The 22,128-nt window shown below is 43.5% G+C and overlaps 1 protein-coding gene across 3 annotated transcripts in view; it reads left to right on the forward strand.

Annotated features, from left to right (window-relative positions):
* Positions 1–50: 50 nt before the first annotated feature.
* The window catches only part of ORC1 (origin recognition complex subunit 1), a 28,579-nt gene continuing 6,501 nt past the window's right edge, over positions 51–22,128 (forward strand). For 2 of the 3 annotated variants that reach the window (XM_066269197.1, XM_066269200.1), the window contains exons 1-11: positions 51–203; positions 5,872–5,971; positions 6,604–6,731; positions 9,247–9,425; positions 11,465–11,783; positions 14,191–14,551; positions 15,632–15,736; positions 17,384–17,576; positions 20,301–20,398; positions 21,130–21,231; positions 21,648–21,819. In XM_066269197.1, coding sequence (XP_066125294.1) covers positions 5,877–5,971; positions 6,604–6,731; positions 9,247–9,425; positions 11,465–11,783; positions 14,191–14,551; positions 15,632–15,736; positions 17,384–17,576; positions 20,301–20,398; positions 21,130–21,231; positions 21,648–21,819 — 1,752 coding nt within the window. In that variant the 5' untranslated portion in view covers positions 51–203; positions 5,872–5,876. Of the gene's footprint in view, positions 204–4,761; positions 4,867–5,871; positions 5,972–6,603; positions 6,732–9,246; positions 9,426–11,464; positions 11,784–14,190; positions 14,552–15,631; positions 15,737–17,383; positions 17,577–20,300; positions 20,399–21,129; positions 21,232–21,647; positions 21,820–22,128 lie in introns of all 3 variants that reach the window. The other variant, XM_066269199.1, reaches the window with a different exon arrangement.

Below are 22,128 nucleotides of genomic sequence, written 5' to 3' on the forward strand. Positions count from 1 at the left end.
TTTGGCGCGAAATTTTCTTTCCACCTTCTTTCCATTCCTAGCGAGGATCCCGTTCCTGCTCCAGTGTGCGGCCCCTTGGCTGCAGGAGGGGTCCGGCTGGTGCGGGCAAAGCTTACTGCAGCTCGACTAGCTCCTGAAACTCCTGAAGCGGAGACGTGGGAAGTGGAGGGTTCGCTCCTAGGTTCAGGAAGCTTCGGTCCCCGGTGAGTGTTGTGTCCTGCGGGCTGAGGGGGACCTGAACCGCGGGGACTGAGGAAGTTGTTCTTTGAAGACTTATTCAGTCATTAATTCAGCAGGTATTACTACGCGACTGTTCAGTGCCAGGCATCGTTCTAAGCCCATTAGCAGCCTTCCTTTCCCACATCCCAGTTGCCAAAAGGCTTCTCGCTCCGCCAGAGGCTGCGAGTTGGCTGTGGGGAAGTCGAAAGCCAACAGCCGAGAACCGTGAGCGCTTGCCCTCAGCGCCCGGAGACTCTGAGTAATGACCTCAACCACCCCATCTATCTACATTACCCCTGTGAAGCAGCAGAAGTTAATTACTCCATTTTACGGATGTAGCAATTGAGCCCAGAGACTTGGCTAGGTCGTTCCACCCCACTCCCCTATTTGAGCTGCTCTTCTGTTGTGGTCTCATCTATTCACCTTCTTTCCAGGAGAGAAGTCTAATGACACCTACTCTACCTGTAATCTAACTCTTGACGGTTGGAAAAAGCAGTAGACTCAGGGCATGAGATGGCGAGATTCTTATCCTGCTTTACTATCTGTGAAACTGCAGTGATTAAATATGTCCGTTTTCGACTTTAGTTGTCTGTAAAAATGGTACCCTCTTTCCTGCTGTAATGGGTGCTTGTGAATGCCATTGGATGTTTCTGATGTGAGAACGTATACAAAGTTCTCTGCAACAGTTTTTTTTTTATTGATTTTAATTTATTGTGTTTACATAGATTCTAGTGTCGCCCCGAATCCATCCCCCCCTCTCCTGTATTCCCCTCATCTCCTTTGCCCCTTCCCCATATCGCTCTGTCCCCTTCCCTTCAGGTTTATCCCATCCTATCATCCCCTTTCTCTCTGTCCTCTTTTCCTCTGGATCCCTCCTCTGTCTCAATTCCGTTCCTCAGTTCACATTGTTCTTTGGATTCCCCAAATGAGTGTGAGGTGCAACAGTTCTTAACCATAACAGAGGACAACATATGAACTTCAGAAAGTTTATGAATCCTCTAAAACCGAATGCAAAGTTTTGTCTGAATTGTGAGTTTCATAACATTCAACATTTATCAAATTAGTAATTTTATTTATTCATTTAGAGAGGAGAGAGAGTGAGAGAGAGAAGGGGGGAGAAGCAGGAAGCATCAACTCCCATATGTTCCTTGACCAGACAAGTGCAGGGTTTTGAACCGGCGAACTAAGCCGTCCAGGTCGATGCTATATCCACTGCGCCACCACAGGTCAGGCTTAAATTAGTAATTTTAGAAAGAAAGAGAAAACTACCATCATCGTCCCTTACCAACAGAGCAAGGGATTAAGGAAGTAAGGGTGTGAATTTACTGGTTTGCATTTTCTTAAACCTCAGTAATCCTAGAACAATGGCACCTCATGTCATGGGTGCTTACTGCATATTGGTTGAATAAAAGGAAGGTTCTGGTACTATTCCATTTTATTCATAAGGAAATTGAGGCCCACCTGACCTCGCAGCATGTAATTAGCATATCGGAAATTAACTGTCTCAGGCTACTGTGTTTCCCCATGTTTAAGACCCACATTTTCCGAAAAATTTGTCTAAAAACCAGGTGCGTCTTATACAGTGGTTGTAGAGTTTTTACTTGCATTTCCCACTTCGCGTTTGTTTTCTTTTTTTTTTTTCTTTCAAATTTTGGGCCCCAAAATTAAGGTGCATCTTAAACATTGGAGTGCCTTACACATGGGTAAATATGGTATATTTAACATTATCCACTTTCACATACAATGAAGTAGGTAAGAGCCAATCATTGGAATCCAGCTGCTCAGGGTTTGAGTTAACGCCATACCATCCTGTATAAATAACATCGGGACAAGTTACCAACTTGAAGTGGTTAATAGTGTCTATTGTTCACTCAGCAAATTATTATTGAGAGCCTACTGTACACTTAGTACATGTACTAACATTGTTTTAGGATTATTGTGAGGATTAAGTGAGATAAATATATCAAGCGTTTTGGCTCCACCTTCTGTCATATTGGCTCAGTAAATATCTGCTATCATTATTTTTACTGCAACTACCTTATCTGTTTTCCTTGGGTGGGACCCCTGGACTAGGTCGTGTGTATGTTCCAGATTTCTGCTATCTGCAACATTGAGAGCCTGTAGTGGATATTTTATAGAAGCCAAAGCCGTTGCTTGGCTGAGTCAGGCCTCCCATTTCACCTCATTCATCACCCCTCTTAGGGAATCTCTCAGTTGATGATGAGATGAAATGCTGGGTCAGAAAGTGCACAGGTCATAAATATGCAGGTCAATGAGTTTTTATTGTATGAATATTTTTTATAATCTCAGCTAATCCAGTTTTAGAAATCGCATGTCAATGAGTTTTCTTAGAGAGTATACCCATGTAACCAACATCTAGATCAGGGGTCTCAAACTTGCGGCCCACGGGCCACATGCGGCCCGCCGAACAATTTTGTGCGGCCCGCAGACTAATCCACGAAGTTCAAAATATTTTGGATAAAATTAAGTAAGCCTAGGGGCCTACTTGTATTTTTCATTTCTCTAGCATCCTAGCTAGATATTAGCTTAGTTAACAGCAGTTGTGATGCGAACTACAGTTTCTGGTCGTTTTGTGACACTGAGTAAACTGCATGTACGATTGTGCTTGTTGTACTGATTTTTTTTTGTTTTCAACTGCAGTGAGAAAAGTGTTGTGTAACAGTTGCCTTTTGTAGACCTAGTGCAGCTGCCTAACGGCTGTGATCTTGCTCTGTGGCCCACATGCTGAGTTGAGTTTGAGACCCCTGATCTAGATTAAGAAACATGACCAACATCCCAGAAACATTTTTTTATGCTCCCTTTTAGTTACCTAGGTTACCTTCTGTTCAGACTTCTAACCCCGTAGGTTACTTTTACTTGTTTCTTTTTTTTTAACAGAGACAAAGAGAGTCAAAGAGAGAGGGATAGATAGGGACAGACAGACACCTTAGTTCATTGATTGCTTTCTCACATGTGCCTTGACCGCAGGCCTTCAGCAGACCGAGTAACCCCTTGCTCAAGCCAGATGAGCCCGCGCTCAAGCTGGCGACCTCGGGATCTGGAACCTGGGTCCTCAGTGTCCCAGTCTGATGCTCTATCCACTGCACCACTGCCTGCTCAGGCACTTTTACTTGTTTCTGGGTGTTATATAAATGGAGTCAATATAGTATGGTTTTGGAGTCTGATTCCTTTAGATCAGTGGTAGTCAGCCTGGTCCCTACCGCCCACTAGTGGGTGTTCCAGCGTTCATGGTGGGTGGTACCAGAGCAACCAAAGTATAAATAAAAAGATAGACTTAACTATAGTAAGCTGTTTTATAAAGATTTATTCTGCCAAACTTAGTGAAAATCTGACAAAGTACTTGGCAAGTAATTATTCTTATATGCTTTAACTTGCTGTAACTCTGCTTTATAAATTTTATAAAGTAAAGTTACTTCCCTACTTTATAAATCACCATTACTGTGGAATCGATGGGCTGTTAGAAAATTTTACTACTAACAGAGATACAAAAGTGGGCGGTAGGTATAAAAAGGTTGACTACCCCTGCTTTAGATCATTGTTAATTTTGTGAACTTTCCCCCACTTTGTGTGCAGTTGTATTTGGCTTAATTTCATTGCTTTATAATGCTGCTGTGAACATTATGGCTCGTGTCTTGATAATAAGTATATTTTTGTGGTGGGTGTATTGTATTGGAATTGTTGGGTCAAAGGATATGCATATTTTAGCTCCCCCCACCACCACCACTTTTCCGAAGCTGGAAACAGGGAGGCAGTCAGACAGACTCCCGCATGCGCCAGACCGGGATCCACCCAGCATGCCCACCAGGGGGCGATGCTTTGCCCCTCTGGGGCTTCGCTCTGTTGCGTCCAGAGCCATTCCAGCGCCTGAGGCAGAGGCCACAGAGCCATCCCCAGTGCCCGGGCCATCTTTGCTCCAATGGAGCCTTGGCTGCGGGAGGGGAAGAGAGAGACAGAGAAGAAGGATAGGGGGAGTTGTGGAGAAGCAAATGGGCGCCTCTCCTGTGTGCCCTGGCTGGGAATCGAACCTGGGACTCCTGCACGCCAGTCTGACGCTCTACCGCTGAGCAAACCGGCCAGGGCCATATTTTACCTTTAATAAATACTGCTAATTTCCAAAGTGGTTTTGCCAATTTACACACCCTTTAGCAGTATATGAGAATTCTTGATGCTCTATATCCTTACCACATTTGGTATTACCCTAATTATTTTCATTCATTCATTCATTCATTCATCTGTTAGGTGCCAAGTCCTAAGCTAGGCCCTGGGAATGCAGTTATGAACAAGACAGACAAGGTTCCAAGATCTCTGCTTTTTTGGAAGTCAACATTTGAATGTGGGAAACACTAAATAAGGAAGTAATATAATGGTCATTGCTTTGATAATAGGGTGGTGTTATGGAATGTGGCCCTGAGGTGCAATGTAAGGGATGGAGGCAGATAACTTTCCATTGTGTCTCAGTGAAGTCCTCTGAGGAAGTTTCACTGGAGCTGAGACCTAACCCATCCTTACAAATATTTGCAGAAAGAGAATAGCAGCTGTCTAAGTTGGTGGGCATTAAAGGCCTTGGTGTGTTTGAGATTTGGAAAAGGAAGCCTGGAGCAGAGTGACAGACCCAGTTGAGTCAGGGTATGTAGTCCAGACCCAGATTGTCTTCTTTCCTATACCCTCTGCCTGCTGTGCCTAGGATGAATCTCCCACACTTGCACACGTAGGTGCCTATACAGTAGTCTCCCTTTATCTGCAATTTCACTTTCCAAGGTTTCAGTTACCTGCTTCAACTGTGGTCTGAAAATATTAAATGGGAAATTCCAGAAATACAAGTTTATGTTTTAAATTGTACACGGTACTAAGTAGCAGAGTGAAATATCTCATTGTCCTGCTCTGTTCTGCCCAGGATTTGAATCATCCTTTGTACAGTATATCCAGACTGTAGGAGTCAGCCACCCATTCAGTTATCAGATTGGTTATCAGTTATTTTAGAGAAAGACCACATTCACATAACTTATAGTGTAGTTACAGTTGTTTTGTTTTATTATTGTTCATTTCTTACTGTGCCTAATTTATAAGTTAAATTTTATCATAGTTATGTCTATATAGGAAAAAAATAGTATATATGTATAGGTTGGGTATCCATGGTTTCAGGCATCCACTGGGGTCTTCAAATATATCTCTGGAGGATACGTGTTACCAAGGCACTTAACAACCAACCACTGTATCACTGTTTTAGTTTAAGTTGTTAATGTTTCATACCTGTCACTGTGCCTTGCACCTCATAAATACTTCTAAACATTTATAGTTTCATTTCTTACATATTGTCCATCTTGTTTCCCTGGATAGGAAGAGAAAGGCATAATATAAGACATATATTCTATATCTTCCCCCCTTCCCTCTTTCTTTCTCTCTCTTCTCTCTAAAATGAATTTTTTAAAAATTGTCTTAAAGACATACACAGATGACACTACATTGCTTATGCTTGCTCTTCATAGAGCTTGACATTTTCCTTTAAAAAAAAATGTTTTCTGAAGTGTGTGGGAGTATAGCTGGGGCAGAAAAGAAGGTTGAACTCATTGAAAGGACTGTGTCCTATCAAAGTGTTACCATGTTAACTCAGAGTTAGTGACTTTTCCACAGGAGGCATGGCACATTACTTCACAAGGCTGAAGACCAGACAAACTTACTCATGGGTTGGAAGCCCGGTGTTGGATCAAAAACTACACTACCGAAACTACAAGTGAGTGAGTTGGTTGTCCTGAAATTAAAAATTTCTCCAGGCTAAACTGTTAATAACTTGTATCTAGCCTGTTCTACTTACTCCAGATTGAGGACTGAGAGACAGTAAATATGAATTTAGGAGAGGTTTTGTTTGATGTAAGAAGATGGCAGCATAAATATAGCAGTTAATGATAAAGGAAGATACTGTCAGGTTAATGTTTGATAAGCATGATAATGTAATATATATCTATTTAAGGTGGATTCTGTGTAATTCTGCATGATAACAGGGTAAGATTAGATGTTGTTACAATATCTTCCCAGCCCTAGAGAGCCCTGATTAATTGGATATTGTTAATTGGGCAGCTTTCATCCTTCAGAAGCCTTTGTTTTTGTTAATAACTGAGAGAAATAGGGTTCATATTAAAGGTTCTAGATTAATCATTCATGCTAAAACATTTCATTCAACCCATTTTGTGTCTACTCTTGCATAGAACTAAGTAAACTGGTTTCCCAGCAGTAAAATTGGTCAGCAGAGGGAAACTATTTCGGGGATTTTTCCAGTTGGAGAGCACTTTCCTTTGTGCCCAGAGGGTCTGAAGAGCTTGACCCACTCTAAATGATTTCCTAACACATTTCTCTGTTACTTCCTAGAGAAATGAGTGTGACATCAAGAGGTTGTTCGACTAAGATTCACATCCAAGTGGGACAGTTCGTGTTGATTGAAGGGGATGATGATGAAAATCCGTATGTTGCTAAATTGATTGAGCTGTTTGAAGATGGTGAGTTTGGGGTTGGAATGAAAACCATTCCTTGTCATGAATAATTAGGTAGTGCTGGTGGTGCAGAAGAGGGGCAGTTACCAATTCCTCTGTTCACAGAAGCCTGTGGGGTGGGAAACCTAGGTTCTGAGGGGGGGGTCACTTTAGCACTAGCTGTACCCTCTTGAGCGCACTTCCTATTGGATAAGATGGGGTTGAGGGTGCTTAAGAGATAAGCATTTCTCTAATTTTTAAGAGTGGGTAAGAATGGCCATTAAGGATTTTTGGAATGGAGGGAAAGGATTAATTCAGGAAGAAGGGGGGGATCGGTAATTTGCTCTATGATTGAGACGTGTCCTTTAATTTTGGCATGAGGAAGTTAGTAATGAATTTTTCAAATTTAACAAAAGTGATTTAGTTGGTATTTTACCCAGAGGGACTTGTATGTAAGTGTTGAAAATGCTAGAGGAACAAAAATAGTGTTTCCCAGAGATCAGTAAGTGCAGAAAAAGCCAGTACTGCCCCTGAATCTGGAAGAACAGAAGGAAAAGTAGTATTAACCAGAGCCTTCAAGTCCACACTCACTACTTCAGCTAATTCTCTGAGAAGAGCACAGAAAGGTGGGTGGGAATGGGGCAGATCTCCAAAAGAAGGATAAGAAGAACTTGAAACTACACAAAACTGCCTCTTCCAGGAGCTAGAAGAGGAACGAGAGGGAGTTAGTTCTCTGGCAGTTTGTATGCCTAAAAGAAGGAATTGATAGAATGGATAAAGATGCTTTTACAGCCTGATCAGGCAGTGGCACAGTGCATAGAGCAGGGGTCCCCAAACTGCGGCCCCCTGAGGCCATTTATCCGGCCCCCTGTGTAAAAAGTTTGGGGACCCCTGGCATAGAGTATGGGCCTGGGAGGCTGAGGAACTAGGTTCAAAACCCTGAGGTCGCCCTCTTGAGTGCAGGGTCACTGGCCTGAGCCCAAGGTCGCTGGCTTGAGCAAGAGGTCGCTGGCTCATCTGGAGCCCCCTGGTCAAGGCACGTATGAGAAAGCAATCAATGGACAAGTTGATGCTTCTCATCTGTCTCACTCTTTTTTTTTTTTTTTATATATAAGGACAGAGATAGAGTCAGAGAGAGGGACAGACAGACAGGAACGGAGAGAAATGAGAAGCATCGATTATCAGTTTTTCGTTGCGACACCTTAGTTGTTCATTGATTGCTTTCTCATATGTGCCTTGACCATGGGCCTTCAGCAGACTTAGCAACCCCTTGCTCAAGCCAGCAAGCAACCTTGGGTCCAAGCTGGTGAGCTTTGCTCAAACCAGATCAACCCGCACTCAAGTTGGCGACCTCAGGGTCTCGAACCTGGGTCCTTCCACATCCCAGTCCGACGCTCTATCCACTGTGCCACCGCCTGGTCAGGCCTGTCCCTCGCTCTTAAAAAAAAAATGCTTTTACATTTACCTCGATTGGAGGATATTTGACAAGTATGGAAGAAAAGCTCATCAAACTAATATCTACTAGGGGGAGAACCTCTGCAGTATGGACCCTTGTGTACAGATTTTAGAACCCTTATGTGGTGCTTTAGTCTTTCTCTAAAGAGAGCTACAGAAGAGAAGAGGCAATGATGATGACACTAGGGTGTGTGTCCTTACACTTGGAGCTAATGCCAGTATAGAGTGATATTGATGGTACAGTCAGAAAACTGAAGATTGTAAGCCTGTTTGCAGAAATCACCTCAGTGGCTGATGCGCAAAGTCTTGCCTTGATTTTTGTTCTGCTCTTCGATGATTTCTTTATAATCACTGATCTGTAAGATTTGTTCAGTTCCCTTTATTAGAATTGCTCCTCTCATATGCCTTTTGTAATTTTTTGATGACTGATAGCCACTGTTAGGAAGTAGAGCAAAGTGAGAAGAAAGTGGATGCTGAGTTGAGTCAGATTGCTGCTGGTTGATCTTGGGACCATTGACAAATTAATTAAGATCCTTGTAACTTGATTACTTCGCCTATATAAGGGAAATAACCATAGTTCCTGCCTTGTGGAGTTCTTGTGAGGATTAAAAATAATGTGTTTGGGCCTGACCTGTGGTGGCGCAGTGGGATAAAGCGTCGACCTGGAACACTGATGTCGCCAGTTCGAAACCCTGGGCTTGCCTGGTCAAGGCACATATGGGAGTTGATGCTTCCTGCTCCTCCCCTTTCTCTCTCTCTCTCTCTCTCTCTCTAAAAATCAATAAATAAAATATTAAAAAAAAAATAATATGTTTGCCCTGGCTGGATAACTCAGTTGGATACAGCATCATCCTAAAGCACAGAAGTTGCTGGTTCAATACCTGGTCAGGGGCACATACAGAAACAGATTGATGTTCCTATTTCTCTCTCTTTCCTTTCCTCTCTCTTAAAAAAAAAATTAATAAAATTTTAAAAGTATTTATATGTTAGTATCACCAAGTGCTTAGCAGTGTCCAACACATATGAAGTGCTTAATAAAATGTTCTCACATTTACATAACCTGTCCTTTTCTACCTTTCCCTCCTAGATTCTGAATCTCCTTTCAGTAAGCGTGCTCGAGTACAGTGGCTTATCCGATTCTGTGAAATCCCTGTTGGTAAACAGCATTTGCTGGGTCGGAAGCCTGATACACAGGAGATATTCTGGTATGACTGCCCTGTCTGTGACAGCAACATTGATGCTGAGGCCATCATCAGCCCTGTGCAGGTAAGTGGTATATTGATTCTCAGTTCTGTCTTGAAGCTTTTTACTGTCTGGCTCCTAAACTGCATGACCGTAAAGATATTATTAATTGCAACCTACCTCACAGAAATGAATTTTTTGCCCTTTGTCATCTTCTGCCTACTTCATCTCAACAGATATTTATTATGTTAGGAGCCTCCTAGAGAGAGTGACATTTAGGTTGTAACCTGAGGGATGAGGAGGAATTGGGGAATTACATATATTTCACTATGGTTGTGGCAGGCATAGAATATTGCAGAACTGAATACACTTGCTAAACTGAGAACTTCATCGTCAGTAACTTGTATAAAGAGTGCTAGGGGCCCTGACCAGTTGGCTCAGCGGTAGAGCGTCGGCCTGGCGTGCAGGAGTCCCAGGTTCGATTCCCGGCCAGGGCACACAGGAGAAGTGCCCATCTCCTTCTCCACCCCTCCCCCTCTCCTTCCTCTCTGTCTCTCTCTTCCCCTCCTGCAGCCAAGGCTCCATTGGAGCAAAGATGGCCCGGGCGCTGGGGATGGCTCTGTGGCCTCTGCCTCAGGCGTTAGAATGGCTCTGGATGCAACAGAGCAACTACCCAGATGGGCAAAACATCACCCCCTGGTGGGCATGCCGGGTGGATTCCGGGCGGGTGCATGCGGGAGTCTGACTGCCTCCCTGTTTCCAGCTTCGGAAAAATGGAAAAAAAAAAGCATCATATGCTTAAAAAAAAATAGTGCTAGGGCCCGACCTGTGGTGGTGCAGTGGAACAAGTGTCGACCAGGAATGCTGAGGTTGCTGGTTCGAAACTCTGGGCTTGTCTGGTCAAGGCACATATGGGAGTTGATGCTTCCTGCTCCTCCCCCCTTCTCTCTTTCTCTCTCGCTTTTCTAAAATGAAAAGAACAACAAGAGTGTTAGTTACTACAGGCAGATTTGTTTTACAGGATCTTTTTTTTTTTGTATTTTTCTGAAGTTGGAAACGGGAGGCAGTCAGACAGACTCCCGCATGCACCCTACTGGGATCCACCCGGCATGCCCACCAGGGGGCGATGCTCTGTTGCAACCAGAGCCATTCTAGTGCCTGAGGCAGAGGCCATGGAGCCATCCCCAGCACCCCGACCAACTTTGCTCCAATGGGGCCTTGGCTGCGGGAGGGGAAGAGACAGAGAGGAAGGAGAGGGGGAGGGGTGGAGAAGCAGATGGGCGCTTCTCCTGTGTGCCCTGGCCGGGAATCAAACCCAGGACTCCCACACTCCAGGCCAACGCTCTACTACTGAGCCACCGGCCAGGGCTTTTACGGGATTTTATAATAAATCAGGTTCCAAAGAGCTGTATGCTAAATGGAGACACTGGTTTAGAGACTTAGAAATGGGTTATTTTTTAGGCTACTTCAAGCCCAAAATGAGTTTAGATCATGCTGTGAAGTATGGTCTCATGATGAGGAGGTTGGTTTAATGGTATTACAGAGAGACTTTGGTCTGGCATTGACTCTAATTAGATTTTTCCATTCTGTGGGCCCTGAGTGAAGACATGAAAGACAGGTATAGCAGTTGAAGCAGCAAGATGGGTGGATTTGGATTGGCAGAGCAGGAAGAGGGTGTTCAGGCTGGAGCATGATGGTGAGCATGAGCAGGACTATGACAAGCCAAGCTCAACTAGAGATGGAAGGACATTTTGAAGAGAACCCAGGAGGTAAAATGGAGCCAGACTTCAGAAGGCATTGAAAATCAGTTTAAGTAATCCGATCTTGCTATACTGAGGAGCCATTATAGACAATTGAGCAGAGGAGCATGCTTAGAGACGGTTTTGTGGGGAAATTTGTCTTGGCTGAACAGAATGGCCTGGGGGAAAAAGCCACATGGGGTATGGCTGTCAGGGAGGAGTCTGGAAGTATGCTATGCCATAGCTGTGCCTCTTTAGTGTGGAAAAGTAACATTCCAGGTAAGGATGCAGGCATAAATGCTTTTTAATCATGGCTCTCATGGAGCATTCCTTGGATATTTTGGTCCTCATTTCTTCCTATTTATTTATACTTCCCAAATTCAGGTAGTATCTTTAGCCCCTGATGAAGTATTACCTATGGATCTGAAAAATGAGAAGACACTCTTTGTAAAACTGTCTTGGAATGAAAAGAACTTCAGACCATTAACCCCAGAGCTGTTTGCGGAGTTGGATAAGCTGCAAGAAGGCAGTTTTAGATGCCAGAAGCCCGTTGAAGCCAAAACTCATGGCACAGAAAGCCCTTCTTGGACCACAACAGAGCATGTGCTCAAAAGGATTGAATCAAGGCACTCCACCTCCAAATCCCATCAAATTCCTACCCATCATGTTACCCCAAGGGCAAGGAAGAAGCTAGAGCTTGGCAGTGAGTGTGGAATGGGTCACTGTGGGCAATATTGAGGTCAAAAGAACATAAAATATTAATTCATACTACAATATTAAGTTAGTGCAACAGTGGGCCAGGTACTGACTAATTAATTTTTTTATGTTTATTTTATTGATTTTTAGAGAGGCCTATCTGGGTCTGCTGCTGCATTTCTCAGCAACTGAGCCGTTTTAGTGCCTGAGGCAAGGCCATGGAGCCATCCTCAGGCCAGGGGCCAACCTGCTGGAACCATTCAAGCCATGGCTGTGGGAGGGAAGAGAGAGATAGAGTGGGGAGGGTGGTGAAGCAGATGGTTGTTTCTCTCTCCTGTGTGCCCTGACTGGGAATCGAACCTGGGACTTCCACACGCAGGGGCAATGCTCTACTGCTGAGCCAGCTGTCCAGGGCAAGTTCTTTGTATTCTTGATAGTTTCTTATTACATACAGTGTGTGTTTAGGAACTGAATATAAATATTATATAAAACAATTGGGAAATGCAGAAAAATTATTAAAAGAATAAGCTATAATATCACCATTCAGAAATAAAATTGCATTTTTTGACTTGATTTTGTAGGACGTTGAAAGTTAGAATAAGAAATTGACCCAGTTACATAATTAGAGGAGGGAGGATATGAAAATATTTTGGATGAGTTCTTTTTGTTGGAAAGATGGGAAAATGAAGTATGAGGGAGACCAGGATATTGGGACATTTATATATTACTTGAATTCTGAATTGTCCTCGTATTTACCAAAAAAATTAGTAATTTTAGCTTCATGTTCAAAGACCTATAAGACTTGGCCCTAGATAGCTAATTTTAAAGTCAGGATAATTTACTCACAGCAAAATTTCCCTTTATAGTGTATAAACTATACATATATAGTGTATACACTATATACAGATACAGGCCAGATAGGCCTCTCTAAAAATCAATAAAATAAACATAAAAAAAATTAGTACCTGGCCCACTGTTGCACTAACTTAATATTGTAGTATGAATTAATATTTTATGTTTTTTATTTTGTTTATATAGTATATAAACAAGTGTAGAACACTTGTAATGTTCTACAAGTTTTACAAGTGCATAGATATGTGTAACTACTACTATGATCAAGATACAGAATGGTTTCATCATCCCTAAATTCCTTTGTGTTGCTATGTAGTCAGTCAGCCCTTCCCTTTACTCCTAATTCCTGGTACCCACTGGTCTGTTTTTTGTTTCTATAGTTTTTCCTCTTCTAGAATGGCATATAAACAGACTCATATTGTATGTGTAGCCTTTTGAGTCTGACTCCTTTAACTTAGCACAATGCATTTGAGAGTCATCCATGTTGTTGAATGTGTCAGTAATTTGTTCTTTATTGCTATGTAGTAATTTCATTGTATGATTGATTTATCATAGTTTATCTACTCCCAGTTTAAGGATGTTTTAGTGTTCCTAATTTTTGGTGACTAGGCAGAAAGCCACTGTAAACATTCATACGCAGGCACTAGATGACTCTTCTTGTCTTATCTGTAGCTACTCCCCACATAGCATGTGCTGGGACTAAAGTGAACTCCTCTATGCCCAGTGCTTTCTTGTTGCCTAAGCTCACATCATTCTCCTCACATATTCCTCCCCTTCCCTTTTTAATGCTGTTGAAATTTTGCATTTCTTTCATGCTCTATCTCAAAAGCCATCTTAATTAGCCCTTAGGTGCTTTAGGATAATTATTTTACTTCATATTATAGACATCCATGTATATCATTTCCCCTGTTAGACTAGATTATCTTAAGTTTGGGGACTAGGATAATCGCATTCAACTTTAGTTTCTCCCAAGTACCTTGCACATACCTTGCCATTTCAACAGGTCAGATGATATTGGTGAATGAGTAGTGTGTTGGTGCCTGTGGTCATGGAGAGAGAGGAGCAAATCCTAACGTGGTTCTGTGTATTCACTGAGCCCAGCTGACTGCCCCCAGGGATCCATCTTCTCTCTGTTGGTAGGCATAACCTGAGCTTAGAAAAATCTAGGCCTTGGTGTTATTCAGCTGAGCCACTGGTAAAAAAAAAAATTTTTCATGCTGTTGAATGGGGGCCTAGTATGTGCAATGTTACCCCCAGTTGAAAATCACTGTTCTGAAGATTACTTTAGAGAGATCTGTTTATACATGTATCTACAAAAGCTGACTTAATAGTTGACTTATGGTTCTAACTAGGAAGATCACCCATGGAATTTAGGAGAGAGACTAAAAATAATATAGCTACCTGGTCGGGGGTGGGGGGGGAAGCATGGACTAATTCCAAATATGGCTAACTCATGTCTTTGTATAATGTCAGTAGATGAATTTAGCTATAATGAGATTGGGGGTGTGTATAGTACTATTTATAAAACTCACACACTGTCTGGTCATTTCTTTCGGGCATAGGTTTCCCTGTGATACCTGACCCTGGGACTTCCCAGCAGACTTCATCTTTGGGTTCTCCCAGAAGACCTAAATGGAAAGTGGCCCCTGAGATCACCTCACCTTCTAAGAGGTCTCAGCGCGAGGCACTTCAGACCTCATCTCGAGCTCTGAAAGCCCCAGAGAAAACTGGGGAGAGTCAATGCTCTTATGCTAATGAGAACAAGAAGCCTTCACGTGGATGTCACATGAATCTGAGAGCCCAAGTTGCAGCTTTGAAAACCACAGAGTTAAGTGAGGAAAGAAGACTTAGCCCCGTCAGTGGGGGAGAGAGGTCCTCGGTGGTGCCCTGTGTGGTTCTGAAACCAGAAAGGATCAGAAAGAGGTGACTGGGTCATTGTCCTCCCTCCCACAGCAAATCCAGAAGGTTCACGTTCTATGAAATGTGTGGGTCACAGTCAGTAGAGTTAAATGAGTCACAAATCTAAATGTGTCAGAATCACCAGGAGCTTTTCCAAAATATAGATTGCTGAGATTCTTTCCAGGAAGAGTAAATCAGTCACTAAATGTTGGGCCCAAGAATCTGCATTTTGAATTGCTCTGTGAATCATTCAGGTGTACCCAGCTGTCCTTTGGAGATCACTGTTCAGAAGATAATCTCCCTAAAGCTGAATTACTTTATGGTCCTGGATTTCATTACTTGCTGTGGCTTTTTGTCACATTTTAATATATATTTTCTTGGTTTTTTTAGAAAAACTGGAAACCACTGTCAAATACATGTAGTACAAGAAGATAATGCATCTTCTAAAGCAAAGTTTACGGTCTGACTCTAGACAGTGTTTATAAATAATGGGCTGCACAATAATGTGAGAAGCCAGAATTTACACATTTCAGTGTTCTCTGCTCAGAAACTCTAGCACCCAGCTCATTAAAGTTGTGCTTGATAGATGCTTTGTATTTAATATATAGCTATATTTCTGCTAACCTTGAGCTGGATGGGCCTTGAATTCATAGATATATCAGAAAGAAAATAGGACAAGAGGCTCTGGCCAGGTAGTTCGGTTAAGCCAGTGGTTTTCAACTGCTGGTCCACAGAAGAGTTAACCACGCTGGGGTTGTATGAAGATTATAGACAACCCTATAATGTTCCTCCCTCTCTCCCTTCCTCTCTCTCTCAAATTAATAGATGTTTAAAAAAATAGTTAACTTTAAAAAAAGAAAAGAGGACAAGAAACTCTGCCTGGGAATAGTATGTAACAGTCTCTAGTTGAGGAGGTGGTGAGTCTGAGTTGAATGATAAGCTTTAAGCAAACTCTGATCTCTGCATTTGAGTCAAACTTCAATTGTAAATTTTTAGGTTGCAAAGTGATGAGCTCCTATAAAAAGAAGAGAAGCAAGTCAGGCCTCCTGACTATTTTCTAATTTCCAAAACTGCTTTCCATCACCTTGATGTGATATCTTGCAGGAAGGCAGAAACCCCAGAAGCTCAGGACGAAGCTCCCTCTATTCCCCATCGTACCCGCAGAAAGAGTTTTCTCTTGACTTTGAATCGGATCAAGCAGCAGCTTCGGTAAGAACACCTTGGGAAGCAGAAAAACATTGATCACTGCCACCCATGATAGCTATGATCTTATTCCTAAAAAGCCTCTTATAGTAGTTCTTATTTATTATTTGCTATTCCATCAAAATTTATCTTTTTACTTAGTATGACTGGAATTATGTTAATTTCACATAAATGTCATATTTTGAAAAGGGCACGAAACACTGTCCCAGAAATATGTGGCTCTCGGCCCCCTAATCACACTTATGAAGGCTGTTAGAGGGATTCCTAGAAGCATGAACTTTGAATGTTATCATCTTGGATTTGAAACTGAGTTTTGTCACTTATTATCTGTGTAACCGTCGAAAGGTTACATAACCTTTCCTTTTTTTTTTTTTTTTTTTGTATTTTTCTGAAGTTGGAAATGGGGAGGCAGTCAGACTCCCTCATGCGCCCGACCCAGATCCACCCGGCATGCCCACCAGGGGGCGATGCTCTGTCCATCCAGGGCGTCGCTCTGTTGCAACCAGAGCCATTCTAGCGCCTGAGGCAGAGGCCACAGAGGCATCCTCAGTGCCCGGGCCAACCCTGCTCCAATGCAGTCTGGACTGCAGGAGGGGAAAAGAGAGACAGAGAGGAAGGAGAGGGGGAGGGGTGGAGAAGCAGATGGGTGCTTCTCCTGTGTGCCCTGGCCGGGAATTGAACCTGGGACTCCTGCACGCCAGGCCGACGCTCTACCACTGAGCCAACCGGCCAGGGCCTACATAACCTTTCTAAGCCTTAATTTCCTCAACTATAAAATGGGAATTATAGGCCTGACCAGGTGGTGGCGTAGTGGATAGAGCGTCAGACAGATGCGGAGGACCCAGGTTCAAGACCTCGAGGTCACCAGCTTGAGTGCAGGCTCATCTGGTTTGAGCAAAGCTCACCAGCTTGGACCCAAGGTCGCTGGCTCGAGCAAGGGGTACTCGGTCTGCTGTAGCCCTGTGTCAAGGCACATATGAGAAAGCAATCAATGAACAATTAAGGTGTCGCAGTGAAAAACTGATGATTAATGCTTCTCATCATTCTTCGTTCCTGTCTGTCCGTCCCTATCTACCCCTCTCTCTGACTCTGTCTCCGTTAAAAAAATAAAATAAAATGGGAATTATAACATGCAAGATACTAAATAGTATAAAGAAAGCCCTTAGCAGAGCACTTCAGGAGCAAATAAGTGAAGCATGTCCTGTGTTGCCCAACCCAGGAGAGACTGTCACACTTCTAATCCACACTGAATATCAGAAACCATGTCCCGGCCCTGGCCAGTTGGCGCAGTGGATAGTGTTAGCCTGGTGAATGGGTGTCCAGGTTCGATTCCTGGTCAGGGCACATAAGAGAAACAACCTTCTGCTTTTCTCTCCCTCCCTCTCCCGCTTCTCCCCATTTCTCTTCCTCTTCCTTTCCCACAGCCAGTCAGTGGCTCAGTTGGTTCAAACATCGACCTCTGGCGCGGAGGATAGCTCTGCTCTGCTGGTCCGAGTGTTGTCCTCAGGCACTGAGGATAGCTGGGTTGATTTGATCATTGGCTCCAGGTGGAGTTGCTGGGTAGATCCCTGTTGGGGCGGTATGGGAATCTGTCTCACTACCTCCTCTCCTCTCACTTAAAAAATGAAAAAGAAAACATGTCCCGCCATTCAGGTTTTTAGGTAATAGTAAAAATGACGAAGATGAAGAGTTTCTGTCGGAAACAGAGATTTCAGACTCAAACACTGTGGAGGAAGAGGCTTTGACACCACCCCTTCCAAGGAGAACATGCAGTTATGTGTCCAGAAATCTACACTCTTCCACAAAGTCATCCTTAGAGACCCTCTCCAAGACACCAAAGAAAACTGTAAGGTTCTTTCAGCTTTTTTTCCAGTGAAGCATCCCGGTTTTAATTTAAAAATTGTGATGGCTGGTGCCACACTATTAGTAATAGCTAGATTCTGAGCACAGGTCTGTTATATTCAAAGCTATATTCATGTAGGAAAGGCTTAAAGTGAACCCTAGGGCTGAAAATGAATCCAGTAGATAGTGATTTTTGAGTCCATGTTACTTTTAAGATACAGAACCAAGTGGCCAAGAGCCGAACTTCTTGAGGGAAGGACAACTGGCTCCTTGTCTTTGCATTTCCCCCCACAAAACCCAGCAGGGTGCTTTGTGCATAATCGTTTTCAGTGGGTATTGAATCCATGGCTGCTGCGTAATGTTGCTTTTGTGCCCCTTGATACACCTGAGAAGCAGGTAGCGCTACTCAGGTATTGGAAATGAATTGTGTGACAGTAAGATGGAAGAGGTAAATGGAAGTCTCTTCTGCTTCCTGTAGAACTTTAGATCTTTGAAAGCTGTTAAGAAAAGACAAGTCTTCCCATGTTGTTGTTTGAGGTATTTTTGGATTACACAAAGCTAAATTAGTTTTATCATCACATTTCTCAAGGCCATTAATTTATGAATGTTATTGTTGCCTTTAAAGAACACATTAGATTATAGCTCTTTGACCAGTTAACTTTTCTTTGAAACACCTCTAGGGAAGGAAATGTACTTTTGGACTTGAGGGACTCTTTATCTGGAATTCTTTATTATGCATATAGTTCACCTACCTTCCGGTTTAATTTCATATCCTGGGTCCTACCCAGGAGAAGAGATATAGGTTGTGAAGGTATCTTTAGTATAATAAAAAAGGGCAGCCTGACCAGGCGGTGGCGCAGTGGATAGAGCGTCGGACTGGGATGTCGAGGATCCAGGTTCGAGATCCCGAGGTCGCCAGCTTGAACCCAAGGTCTCTGGCTCCAGCAAGGGGTTACTTGGTCGGCTGAAGGCTGCGGTCAAGGCACATATGAGAAAGCAATCAATGAACAACTAAGGTGTTGCAACACGCAACGAAAAACTAATGATTGATGCTTCTCATCTCTCTCTGTCCTGTCTGTCCCTATTTATCCTTCTCTCTGACTCACTGTCTCTGTAAAATAAAAAAAAAATAAAAAAAATAAAAAAAAAATTAAAAAAAAAAAATTAAAAAAAAAAGCCTTTAGATGGACAAAGGCTTAGCTTTAAAAAGGGCAAAAGCCCACCAAGTTTTTGGTGCCTTCTGAGTACCAGTTTTATTACCTCTTTCCTGTTTTCTCCAAAGTTAATAGATGTAAACAGGGTCTGAGTCCTTTCCGCCTGAGGAAGAGGTGGAAAGATTGTTGTCAATGGAAGCAGAGGATGGATAGATGAAATGCTCCCACAGAAGGGAGTGCTTTGTGGAAACACCATGAAGAAGGGGTAGCAGGCTTGCTATAGTGAGCCAGCAGCAAGGAAAACGAGAGAATGGGGCTTTAGCCAGAGTGAGCAGTGACCTTGGGTTTGGAGTGGAAATCTGGGGAGATTTCTAAAAATACTATATGGTAGAAGTCCTGAGTTGAAGTTTAACCATATTTTCAAACAAATCTAGAGGAAGGTCCTATGAATCAATGCCACTATATACCACCTACTCTACCTTATATTTGGGCAGACTAGTTAGGATTTCTTCATAATTTATTGTCCTTCTTTCAAAGTAATGTTTCTTTTTCTTTTTTCTTTTAAGTGAGAGGCAGGGAGGCAGAGACAGACTCCTGTGCCCTGACCAAGCTCCCTACCAGGGGATGCTCTACCTATCTGGGGCCGCTGCTCTATTGCTCAGAGCGCCTGAGGTGAGGCCATGGAGCCATCCTCAGCGCCTGAGGCAAATTGCTCAAACCATGGCTGCAGGAGGGGAAGAGAGAGGAGCTTGGGGGAGGGATAGAGAAGCAGATGGTCACTTCTGTGTGCCCTGACCAAGAATTTAACCTGGGACTTCCACAGGCTGGGTCAGTGTTCTACTGCTGAGCCAAGCAGCCAGGGCCATTTTTCATTTTTATTTTTTTCATTTTTCTGAAGCTGGAAACAGGGAGAGACAGTCAGACAGACTCCCACATGCACCCGACCGGGATCCACCCACGCCCACCAGGGGCAACGCTCTTCCCACCAGGGGGCGATGCTCTGCCCATCCTGGGCGTCGCCATGTTGTGACCAGAGCCACTCTCGCGCTTGAGGCAGAGGCCACAGAGCCATCCCCAGCGCCCGGGCCATCTTTTGCTCCAATGGAGCCTTGGCTGCGGGAGGGGAAGAGAGAGACAGAGAGGAAAGCGCGGCGGAGGGGTGGAGAAGCAAATGGGCGCCTCTCCTGTGTGCCCTGGCAGGGAATCGAACCCGGGTCCTCCGCACGCTAGGCCGACACTCTACCGCTGAGCCAACCAGCCAGGGCCCATGTTTTATTTTTAAATAGTGTTTAATCCATCCCCTCATTCATTCTTTTCTCATATCCACATTGTTTTCAAATCCTGGTACTGTATGTAAATTAGAAGAATGAAATTGTATTTGGACTGAGAACAGTGTGTGTGTGGTGTGAGAAGAGAGGGAGAATCCTGTAACTACAGAGAAGAACTACAGAATCCTCCTCCGTTGCCCTTCTTTTTAGCAACTCATCAGATGTGCTGATGGGTCTTGAATGATATTTTGCTTTGTTCTTTTTCTTCTGAAATATGTTCTCTCTCTCTCTCTTTTTTGAATAAAGCCCAAGCCTAAGATGCCACGCAATGCCACTCCCCAGATCTGCCGCCGAAACGTCGCTGCCCAGGGGCCGGCCACCGTGCTAGAGGAGGCGCGGCTGAGGTAACGCTGCTCCTGGGGGTCCCTTTCAGACAGGAAGAAACAGGCCTCTGCTTTCGTTAGCGTGAAACAGGAATAATAATAATAATAATAATAATAATAATAGAGAGTAAAATGAAAGTGTGTGTTCAGAGAGAAGAAATTTCTCAAGTAGTATCTGGGTCAGCTCACGAGGATAGGTTCTAGAAAGAGTGACTTCATTTTCCCAGGGACGGAAGGCGATTAGACAGGACAGTACTTCTCGGTTTGGGTACCCTTTAGAACTGTGTTGGGACTTCTTTAAAATACACAAGCCTACATCCTGCCAGAAATCCATAGAATCAGAATCTCTTGTAGAATGAGGTTTATCCATGTGATATGGGGAAGGCTTCCCAGGTGATTTGTACCCTTGGTTAGAACCACTGAGTTGATGATTTGGGTGGAGAAAGGGATTGTGAGGCTGCATAAAAAGATTTGCCATTTATGACAACATGGATGGACCTTGAGAACATTACACTGAATTAAATAAGTAAATCAGAAAAAGCTAAGGACTGTATGATTTCACACTATGTCAGCCCATTAAATTTAATTTTTTAAATAAAATAAGAAATAACAAGAAAGAGATTTGAGAACGAAGGCATTTCTTGGATTTCTGACTAAGCTTTGTATAGAACTATAGTATCTATATAAGTATTTTCCATTTATTATTGAATAGATACTGAAATGCTTCTAAAGCCCTCCATTTCCCTTATTAGTCTGCACGTTTCTGCTGTACCTGACTCTCTTCCCTGCCGGGAAAAGGAATTCCAAGATATCTACAACTTTGTGGAAAGCAAACTCCTTGACCATACTGGAGGGTGAGTCATGCGACTGGTGGGATGGTTTCTGCTAGTGCACCCCCTCCCGTGTCACAGTTCAAACAGATGGTCTCTCCCCAGTGTCAGGAGAACAAGCAACATTGTTGCTGAAGCCTAAAGCTTCTGAAGTAGCTTTTGTTGTCAGTCATTCTGTAGAAATAGAAATTCTATCTTTCAGAGAAAAATGAAACTGGCCTTCTCTGTGTTGGCAGTTTGCATACAGCCTTGCTTGTGAAGGAATGATTTTATAGAAGCAGGTCCTGTTCTGACTAGCTTCCAAGGGTGGTCCTTCCTGCCCCACCTCCACATTTCAGGGTCTCAGCCCTTCCTGCAGCACGCATTTGCACACTCCTGCCTGATGATAGTGTTAGGCAGCTGGCACAGACCTAACCCACACATCTTCCCTTCTGGCCTAGGTGCATGTATATCTCCGGGGTACCTGGGACAGGGAAGACTGCCACTGTGCACGAGGTGATCCACTACCTGCAGCGGGCGGCCCAAGCAAAGGCTCTTCCTCCCTTTCAATACATTGAAGTCAATGGCATGAAGCTGACAGAGCCCCACCAAGTCTATGTGCAAATCTTGCAGGTAATCAAAGCAGTGTGGACTCTAGAAAATACAGTTTCTTGGTGGCACATGAAAAGAGAAAGGTTAACTTAATTTTGTGCTTATTATGTATTTTCAACATGCCAGGCTTTGCCTTTTGTGTAGACGTAGCAAGGGCAAAGCAGGCAGAATTCCTACCTCAAGGATCTTCAAGTCTAAGAGCTCAGTCTGAAGTCCTCGAAGCCAGTGTTTACTAACGTGGTGGTGAAAAGCACTTGCACACAGGAGGCAGTGTGGTCAACTATAGAAAAGGGGCTTAGAGGTAGGCCAGAGTTTGAACCTCGCTCTTCC

This window comes from Saccopteryx bilineata, chromosome 3 (genome assembly GCF_036850765.1).
Source record: "Saccopteryx bilineata isolate mSacBil1 chromosome 3, mSacBil1_pri_phased_curated, whole genome shotgun sequence".
Classification (NCBI taxonomy): domain Eukaryota; kingdom Metazoa; phylum Chordata; class Mammalia; order Chiroptera; family Emballonuridae; genus Saccopteryx; species Saccopteryx bilineata.